This window comes from Nannospalax galili, unplaced genomic scaffold (assembly GCF_000622305.1).
Source record: "Nannospalax galili isolate Female #2095 unplaced genomic scaffold, S.galili_v1.0 scaffold891, whole genome shotgun sequence".
In the NCBI taxonomy this organism is placed as follows: Eukaryota; Metazoa; Chordata; class Mammalia; order Rodentia; family Spalacidae; genus Nannospalax; species Nannospalax galili.
Genome location: NW_008330576.1, coordinates 4,084,596 through 4,094,880, shown reverse-complemented (window position 1 = coordinate 4,094,880; position 10,285 = coordinate 4,084,596). Strand labels below are relative to the sequence as shown.

At 41.1% G+C, this 10,285-nt stretch overlaps 1 protein-coding gene across 1 annotated transcript in view; it reads right to left on the bottom strand.

Moving 5' to 3' along the window:
* The window catches only part of Slc12a1 (solute carrier family 12 member 1), a 93,860-nt gene that overhangs the window by 21,595 nt on the left and 61,980 nt on the right, over positions 1 to 10,285 (bottom strand). Inside the window, exon 20 of the mRNA XM_008849418.2 lies at positions 7,660 to 7,742. Within this exon, the coding sequence (XP_008847640.1) occupies positions 7,660 to 7,742 (83 nt within the window). The remainder of the gene's footprint in view (positions 1 to 7,659; positions 7,743 to 10,285) is intronic.

Here is a 10,285-nt window from a genome sequence, read left to right as displayed (position 1 = left end):
TCTTTTTGAGACAGGGTCTCCCTGTAGCCCCAGCTGTCCTGGAACTCACTATGTAGACCAGGCTGGCCTTGAACTCACAGAGATCCGCTTGCCTCTGCCTCCCTAGTGCTGGGATTAATGGCGTGCGCCACCACACCCGGCAGACTATATTCTTTATGTACCTTCTGGAAATGGGTCTACCCATGCAAAGCAAACTGAGCATTTGAGAAGGCCAGGAGGTATTTTGACAACTACTGTTTATTGCGCATGCTTTGGGTGCTTATTCCTTTCCAAAGAACACAGAGATGGTTACCATTATTGTCCTCATTTTGTAGATGAAGAAACTGAAGCTCACAAAAGTTGAGTAACTTGAATGATTATTGTCAAGAAAGTTACAGGAGTCAGACACGAAGCGGTTGGCTTGAGCTAGTCTGTATGCTTCCTACCATGAAGATCTTCTTGTGGCTGGTTACTTCACAATTGTTTTATTAACCTTGGCCTCTTTGTCAGATGAGCTAGAACACTTACAGGCCCCCAGATGATGGCCCTCGAATGTGTCATTTTAAGGAGACTCTAAAGAGTTGGATCATACCAGAGGCTACCCCCAAGCAGTGGCTTGGGTAGCAGACATTTACTTCAACTGCTCTGGGTGGCGGTAGCCTGGTTGTTACTCAGCCTCTAGCTGAGCAGTCTCTTTACATTCCTCTAGTGTGTATCTGTGAATTTCTTGGGGGGCGGCAATTGCCAGTTCTTCCCTGTTCTTTCTTTGGCAGGCTCTAACACACCCTGTGATTAGCTGCTAATTGCTGCACTCTTTGTCCTCCATTTGGACAGAGAAGGAAAAAGGATGCATTCTCTTTTGTAATGGAGTCAGCTGGCTGAGTATATCCCAAGTGACTCCAACAGTTTGCTCCAAGCTTCGCCTATAGCCCACCCAGGACAAGCAAAGTGTGGAACTCCAGGCCCAAGAGACAAATCAGAGTCTGCTGGAATGCTTCAGAGACAGGCTGGCAATGTCTGTTCTGAAGGCTCAAGTCAGCTTCCTCTGCCATCTCAGGCCTCAGATCTACATGGTGGTGTGATTCCCCTTGCACAGTGGGCTGTAAGTTCATGTTAGAGATGGTTCCCCATTATTCAGTCTGTGGGAGATCTCAGACCTCCTGTGCAACTCCTCCCCAGCGTCAGTGTTAAATAGACGTGATGTCTGATGATCTGGTCTTTTGAATTATGTATTTGGCATACTTCATATATATGTTTGCCTGGGAAAAGAAGAGTAGACTTTGCCAGAACAGTTCTTTTAACAGGAATACTGGCCAGTTGAGTTGCAAAGCCTTCATTAGGCATAAGCAGGGGCAGGTGATCCCAGGGAGCACCCATCAGGGTGCCAGGGTGATGACTCATTCTACCGCTACAGCCACCACCAAGACCATCATCATCACTGTACCTTTTGTTGGCTTGTTTTGTTTAAATTTTTTGAGACAGGGTCTTATGTAGCTCAAGCTGGCCAAGAAATCTCTATGAGCTGAGGCTGGTCTACCTCCCAAGTGCTAGAATTCCAGGCCTGTGGTTCAGTGCTCAGCTACTACTGCACTTCTAATGTTCAGGAATGACAAAGCCCTCTTCCCACATGGACTTTTCATACAGATGCTGGGGCACAAGCTGAGCTGGCAGTAGTCTTATTTTTCTAAGAGGAAAACTTGGGCATAGAAATTTCAAGTGAATTGTTCAAAGTCACACAGATAGTAGCTCAAGTCTTCTGCTTCCAATTCTAATTTTTTATTTTATGTGTATGATGTATTGCCTGCATGTATGTGAGTGCACCCATGTCATGCAATGCCTTGGAGGTCAGAAGAGGGCGTCGGATTCCCCTGAAACTGGAATTAAGGACAGTTCATAGCTGCCATGTGGGTGCTGGGAATTGAATCCAGGTCCTCTGCAAGAGCAGTCAGTGCTCTTAAACGCTAAGCCATCTCTCCAGCCCCTATTTTTCTGTTTTTAAGTGAATCTCTGAGGTCACGATGGTGGAAGGAAAAGCTTGGACTTTCAGGCTGTCAGTGGAGCACAGGTTTCTCATAAGTTTTTTCCTACATACTCCAAACAGTTTGGGTGAGACCATACCCTCAAACTGTTTTGGATATCGGTCACTGTATATAAGTGCTTTATAAATTGATTGCATAGTAACCAATTGTATTGTATCTTATAATTCAATTTAGTTGTCAAAGTTGCCTCAAATGTTCTAGTGTCCGCCTTTTATTTTTGAAGGTCTCTTTTAAAGCTAGGCAGAGCCTACAGATCACCATCTGCTTTGAATTTTAAGGGCAGCAGGAGTGGGGAGCAGTGAAAGCAAGCATGAGGGGCAGTTACATCCTCTTGCATTTTACATCATCTTTTTTCTTCATTAATTATTGAAATATGGCTCTTTCCTTGGCCAATCAGCTCAAAGCCATAAATGCTCATCCAAATCAATTGCTGAACCCCAGGTAAAGCCTAGTTAGATTAAAGTCAGGAAGCAGTCTTGCAGTCCTGCCTTCAAATCAAGTTATTATTTACTGCACTGCAATCTGTCTTTATTTTGCTGAGCCACTCAATCAGATACAGCAGTATCACATGCTCTGAGATGGTCATAAATTGTGCAGTACTTAACACCGAATGCTTGACTGCAACACATTTCGAATTGTGCTTTATTACTGTGTTTCACACCAGTACAATTTGGATTCTTTCTTGTAGTTGGTAAGCTTGCTAAATACCCCAGGGATGGGAATGATAGGAAGTGCCACATTTTGTGTGTGTTGCCAGGCAATAAATTAATTTATTAAGAAAAAGTATTAGTCATCAGTATTGGGTGCCTTGCTGCAGTGAACGAGTTAGAATGCTATAAGCAATGATCTTATTTATTTAAAAAGTTACTCTCACAGAAGCCTGTGACGAAGTGTAGAAACCATTGTCATTAGCTGGTAAATTACCTATAAAGCTGGTTTCCATTTCCTGCTTTATTAACTACAGTATATGGGCTCTGAATTGCTAATATTTCCTTTAAATTATAATCTGTGATGACACTTTGGTGCCTGTGTTAGAAAAGCTATGATGATAATCATTAACATACTGTAATGTAATACTTAAGATTTATCAGGCTCTTATTAAGCCTGATATTACAGTATAATATAATGAACTGCAAGCTTATCCCTTCCAATCCAAATATGAGGCTTGTGTCATAAATTATAGAAGCTTCAAAATAATGCATGGAACTGTGGCATAAAGCTAATTTCTATCATAACACTGTTGTTTTTCCTATGTGTTCTTTATGTATTTGTGTGACATTGCACTCCTATTTACCTAGGTAATTGGTATTTGTAATTATTTTATTAGCATTCAGCTTTATTTTCCCTTTTTTATTTTTTATTCTCTTTTTCCCCTTAAATGTATATTTTTTATTAAATTTTTGTGCATTTCATATAAAACACCTTAATCATCCATAGACCTTCCTTTCTTAACTAAGAAGCAGAAACAGTCAAACATCAAAGTTGATGTAGGTAGCATGTGTCTCTTGGGAAATTTAAAGGGGATGCAGTTTACCGCCAGGATTATTTGAGGAACACTACAGAATCTTGTTGCTGTATTGCTTCACAGGAATAGATTGAGGATGTGTGCTGGTGGCTGGAGCAGTAAGTGTAGGAGCAATATTTTTTCAGCTCTATCTCATCTTTTAGCTTGACGAGACCAACATAATATGTAAATCAAATGTGTAATCTAAATACAAATTGTATTTCCCATTCTGATTTTTCAATGGAAAACACTACAGCACAAAAACGAGAAGACTGAAGTGCAGCTGAGACGTTAGCAGCAGTACCCATGATCCTCTGGCCTCAGCCTTCAGCTGCATGCCAGGTGTATGCCACCCTGCCTGGGCAGAACAAGCATCTTAATATTAGGTGCTTGTAACTGCCTCACAATCAGGTCTGTCTTCTCACAGATAAGCAGCCCCTGTGTAGGAAGCTTTGAGGACACCTGGGAACAGCTTTGTCCTCCTCCCCTGGATCAGATTTCACCAAGGCCAGTTATTATGTGAGCCACGGCCTTTTCTAGCTTTCCTCTTTAAAAGGCAGACTCCTTGCTTCGAGCAAAGGTTTGGCTCCCAGCCCTACCAATTACTTGCTTTCAGAATCTTGGGTAAGTCTCAGTTATCAGCCAGTAGGGTAATTGTTAGATATGAACGCTAAGCCTAACATTTAGCCTCCAAGTGCTCAGAACTGTTAGCCATTGCTGCTGCGAATATACGAACTCTTACTAAAAGGGAGAGAAACTAATTACGAACACAGTGGGAATTAGAATATCTGATTCAGAGACATACAAGGTCCGTCTAAGAGAGAAGGAGTCTGAGATGAAACCAAAGGCACCAAAAGATGGCCTCGATGTTAGAGTCTACCCTTGCTTTCGTTTTAAACCTTCTTGTGATTACCGAGTACGCGAAAACATACAGTCGTTGCTCTGCTTCCTAAGAATCCTTGAGCTCTAGTTTCCTCTTCCTCGGCTAAAACCTAGAGTGGCTGCATCAGGCAATTAAACATATCCTCTCATGTTACCTTCTCCTATGATGGAGAATAATCAGAAAAGAGCAGAGTCTGGATCTGGCAACAAGTTCCCCCCAGGCTTTCCTTTCAGTTGACCCTATCAGCAATACTCTGGTGCTCCTGTGCCTTGGAGACTGAACACAGCTTTAGAAAATACAAGACACCACAGCTGGGTTTTCAAATAATAGTGTGTTCACGAGCCGTTTGACTTTTCCGATCTTTTTCACTCCGCATTACAACTTTAAAAGATTCGTGCCAGTTTGCGCTATGCCCAATGAAACCATGCCTCTTTTGCTTTGAGAAACAAACCATTGCTCCAGTTTCAAAGAGAATGAGATGGTAGACATGCACAGCTTTCCTTAGTTCACTTCTTTACTCTGAAAGATCTATAAATGTCATCAATCAGGCTTCATTTCCAAGGTTAGATGAAGCACTTTTCTTTCATATCAGATCACTTCACCCACTTTTTCTCTCAATTTCCTGTTGCCCCTGGGTCTCTGTCTGCAGAATGCCTGTCTTTCCTTATGTCTTCTAACTCTCCCACTCTCTTGTGGTATGGAACCGTGCCCAGGTCTCCCATTTACAGTCTGTGAATCTCCCGTCTCCCGTAATAAAACACCTTAGCCTCATTCTGTTTCTACCATCCCACTTTCTCAAGATGGTTGGCCTTTACCGCATTCTCCACATTGTCATCTCAAAGTCTCCCCCTTGACCCACTGCAGTCTGGATTCCAACAATGTAATTCTAGAGAAATAGTTTTCACCGTGATTATATGTGTCTTGTCAATGATATTTTATGCATTCTCTCTGGGCTTGTCTACTGTCCTGGACAATGTTGATTATTCTCCTGTTCTGAGCACTGGTTCCCACGGCTCCCACTCCTTCTTTGCCCCCTTCTGGGGCCCTCTCCTGTGTCTTGGAGACCTTAATGACGCATGCTTCTTGGGCTCTATTTGCAGTGTCATGGCTGCAATTTCCACCTTACTCATATTTGCCCCATGCTAGGGCTGCCATAAAAAAAATCACACACTGAGTGATTTAAACAATAGAAATTTGTTTTCTCAAAGTTCTGGAAGTTAGAATTCCAGTATTAAGGTGTCAGGCCACTTTCCTTGACTTTCTTCTCCTGTGGTAACACCTAGGTGTGTTGTAATCTCTTTTTCTAAGGCACTAGAAAACATTGAATTGCAACCTACCAAATGATCCTATTTTACCTTGATCTTTAAAGATTAACTCTAGCGCCCTTCCATCCTGAGGTACTAATTTAGCATATGAATTTGGTGATGGTGGGGCTCAATTTAGCCAACAGCTTCTAAATCTGGATCTCAGATGGAGATTTCTCCTTTAAGATTAGGACCATTTTGGTTTGGTGGCAAAGACCTTTAAACTCAGCACTCCTGGAGGCAGAGGCAGGCGGATCTCTGTGAGTTTGAGGCCAGCCTGTTCTACATAGCAAATTCCAGGATATCCAGGGCTACATAGTGAGACTATGCCTCAAAACCAAAACCCAAACCAAAAAAGATTAGGACTATAACTGCCTGTTGAATACTCTCAGTGGGATTTCCCACCAGAGATTGTCTGAAGTTGAGTCAGACATCTCATTTAAACCTTTTCTTGCATTTCCTATCTCCTGTGGTAGTGCCACTATTAGGAATGTATTAACAAAGTCCTAGCTTCCACCAACCAAAAGGCTAAGAACACCATCAGATAACATCTAAGCCTATAACAGATTTCTCTTTTGCTATATCCGCCACTTAGTGTTTCCACCAATGTATTTGTAAAGAGTCTTAATTTATGACTTTTCTTTATTCTATCGCTATAAAAACTTCACGAAATTGCTTCCACATTGGAACATGGAATTTAGGGTAACCTGAATCTGTTTTCCCAGGCCATGGTCACTCATATTTGGCTCCAGAATAAACTATCTCTTATCCCCTTGAAGATGAGATACGTGCATGTATGTAAGTGCGCCATATGTGTGCAGTGCCCATGGAGGCCAGAGAGTGCATTGGATCCCCTGGAGTTATACAAAGTTGTTAACCACCATGCAGGTGTTAGGAACTGAACCCTTCTGCAAAAGCAGCCAGTGTTCCTAATCACTGAGACATCTCTCCAGCCCCCAAGCTTACTAATTTTATTCTACCCAGTGTCTTCACCTATATTCTTTGTGCTGTATAATAAGCACCCCAAAATATCTCCTTGTCTTAGTGCCTTTAGAAGACTCCATTAAGAAGTTCAGCTGAAGGATGGATTCATGTCCTCTGTCAGTTTCTCAGCAGCTCCTCCCAAATGCTGTATTTCATATAACAAACAAAAGGCTGTATTTCATATATAACATATATTTCTACCATATCTATCTATCTGTCTATCTATCTATCTATCTATCTATCTATCTATCTATCTATCTATCATCTATCAATCATCTATGGAAGAAGCAGAGTCACTGATCAGGATGAGCATTTCTACCTGTGCCTTAAATTAATGACTTCAAGTGTAAATTAGTGACATTCAGGCTCCTTTCCACGTCTGCTTCAAACTGGTTCATGGGCTCTTAAAAGCACAATACATAGCTGGGCATGGTGGCACATGCCTTTAATCCCAGCACTTGGGAGGCAGAGGCAGGCGGATCTCTGAGTTCGAGACCAGCCTGATCTACATAGCGAGTTCCAGGTCAGCTGGGGCTACAGGGAGACCCTGTCTCAAAAAGACCCAAAAAAAAAAAAAAAAAAAACCAACCAACCAAACAAACAAATACAATACATGTTTGTCTGAGAAAAAAATTAATTTCATTTATGAAACATCTTGAAGAAATTAACTTGGCTGAATGTGTTCATTGTCTTTGATGCTGACTTTGTGGTCTTATGAGGAGGAAAATTGCTGACTACCCTGAGTTATTTATTCTACATCTCTGATTAACAGGACAAAGGCCACTTGTATTAACAATGAGGAAAGCACAGGAGATGTTGCATGTCAGAGGCCAGGGCAGAAATCAAGCTCCACTGTGGGTGAATTTTGTCTATATTGAGCACTGTTCTGACCCTACCGCCCAGGAGAACAATGTTGGGTGCTTCGCAGGTTCTCGCTATTTGTTGAGTGACTAAAAAAGTACATACCTTGTACCTGAAGAACTTGAGAGATGTCAAACCCTTGGCTGATTCTGACTATGACCACGCCAATCTCAAAATCAAATGCATCACTGAAAGAGGAAGTGACATTGTGAGTGTTTCTAGTGTTTTCTCTCACTTTGGATGGAAAATTAAACTTGTTTCTAAGGTTTTAATGTCATGAAGCTATTAAAATTCACTTTAGAATATCGCCACGACCTGATTATTATTATTTGGGGGGATTTGTTTATTCTTCCTTTATGCCTTAAAAAAAGTACATTTTGGGTAAAGGTAACTAAATCATTTACACTGAAGGAAATTTTCAAAAATAATACCATCAACTAGATTTTTGATTAGGAGCTTGCTACATTTTAAAAATAATTCAGTTTTATTTAGTGAGCCAAGCAACTTGATATGTCTAGAATAGAACATTTATAGATTGCAAAATCTTTTGAAATTATTAGCCCCCTTCCCTCCCTGCCACAATAAGGAAACCTCCAACATTTCTGACACCAAGTTCATGGTTTAAAATGTCTCCATTTCCAGAAAGGAACTTTTGTTATTGACTCTGGACAGGCCCTTTGGAGCAGTCCATTTTTTTTGTTTGGTTGGTTTTTTCCCCCTGGAAATCCCGTGCCACTGAAGGCGGCTCTGGTGCCTTCTCTATATCCTACTCAGTGAAATTAGACTATGTGGAGAAGGAAAAGCTCTTTGGCTTATCGCAGCTCTGGCGGTATATGCTATAAATGCTGTAAATCTGAAACAAATCAATTATTTATTTGTGTTGTCTCAAATTTTCCCTCTGGGAATGCCCTCCTTCATTCTTTTAAGGAACTGAAACTGGGAACTCCCTACAGATTAGACCATCCTCCCTTGGCAACAGCGCGTTCTGTGATTATCTCACCATAAGCAAATAAATTCCCAATAGCTGAAGTCGACCTGAACTTTCAGAGAATGTTATAACACAATTTGCTACAAATTAAATTCCACATAAAAAAATCTTGTTTCTATCTGACCTTGATTATGAAAAATAGACAATGTATTTCAGGAAAACGATATTGCTTTCTTGACAGGCAGGATAAAGGATTCTGAAGGATGTCTTAACCCCTAAACCTGTGAGTGCATTTCCTTATGTGACAAAGGATTTTGCGTAGGTGACGAGGTCAAAGGCTTTGGGTAGGGAAAGTGTCCTGGAATACCTTCCTCAGTGAGATAATAGTGACAAGGATACTTGAAAATGAAGTTGAGAGGCAAAACACATCAGCGTAATGTGGCTGTTGCTCACTTGAAGATGGAGAAAGAGGACCATCAGCAGCACCCACACATTGGCAGCTTCCAGGGGCTGGGAAGGCAAGATAAGGAATTTGCCCTAGAACTTCCTGCTGGGAATGCAGACTTCTAACTCACTAAGCTGTAAGAGTATAAGCCTTTGTTTTAAATATTAAAGTTGAGACAATTTGTTAGGTCAGCCATGGAAAATAAAACAGATTGTAATTAAAATCAACCATACATAAGAATGGTACAGGCATTTAAACTCTGTTATTTAAAGGAATAAGGTACTGTAGTGCCAAGGGTGAAGAGATGGCTCAGTGGTTAAGAGCACTGGCTGCTCTTACAAAGGAGCCAGGTTTGGTTTCTAGCACCCACAAGGTGGCTAGCAACAATCCATAACTCCAGTTCCAGAGGATCTGAGGTCCCCTCCTGACTTCCACGGGCATTGCACAACATGGGTGCACTTACATACATGCAAGTGATATATACATAAAATAATTTTTTTTCATAAAATAATTTTTTTAAAAAGATACTGTAATGTCATAATAATAGCCCAGTGTTGACAATAAGAGTGAGTTTTAGTTTAGGCAACAAAAATCAGAAAGGAAAATGCACCACAGTTGTGTGGTTGGCTTCCTTCTCTGTTAACCTCTTTGGTGGTGCTAAAGTCATTTAACTTTGCCAAGCCAGCTATGCTAGTATAAATCTGAGCCACCTTAATTAGCCTTGAACTTTGCTACCAAGAAGACCTGCTACTCCTTGGCTCAATATAACAGGGCTCAATTATTTTGATCCATTGAATTTCTAGAACGTTTGGGATGCTGGGGAGGCTGGAAGATGATCACAAGTTAATTCTGCATCTAATACTGGGCTATGAAAATTTGCAGTTCTTACATTCGCTTGTTTTCTGTTCTCCAACCCTTTGTTGGCATAATAGCTAACTCCTGATTCCAAATGTTTTGAACAACAAAAAGCTGTTTTAAAAAATCTAGCTGTCCCTTGCTTTTAATTTTGTGTGTTTGTGTTTGTTTGCTGCTTGTTTTGAGACAGTCTCACTATGTAGACCAGGCTAGCCTCCATCTCACAGAGATCCACTTGCCTCTTTCTCTGGAGTGTTGAGATCAAAGAAAGGCTTGTGCCACCACACCCAGTTGCTTTTAATCTTATCCATAAATCTTCTTAAAGTTATAACTCTAGACACTTATCATTTTCTTTGACTCTGATATTGTACCCCACCTGCCTCCTCTGATAATTTAAGTCCTTCTAATTCTCATTTGTGGTGTTTTCTTTATTTGGTAAGGAGTTTGGATGACCAGGAGGATGTGTCTTCTCAGGCAACTGAATCTAGCCCCTTGGTGTTTTG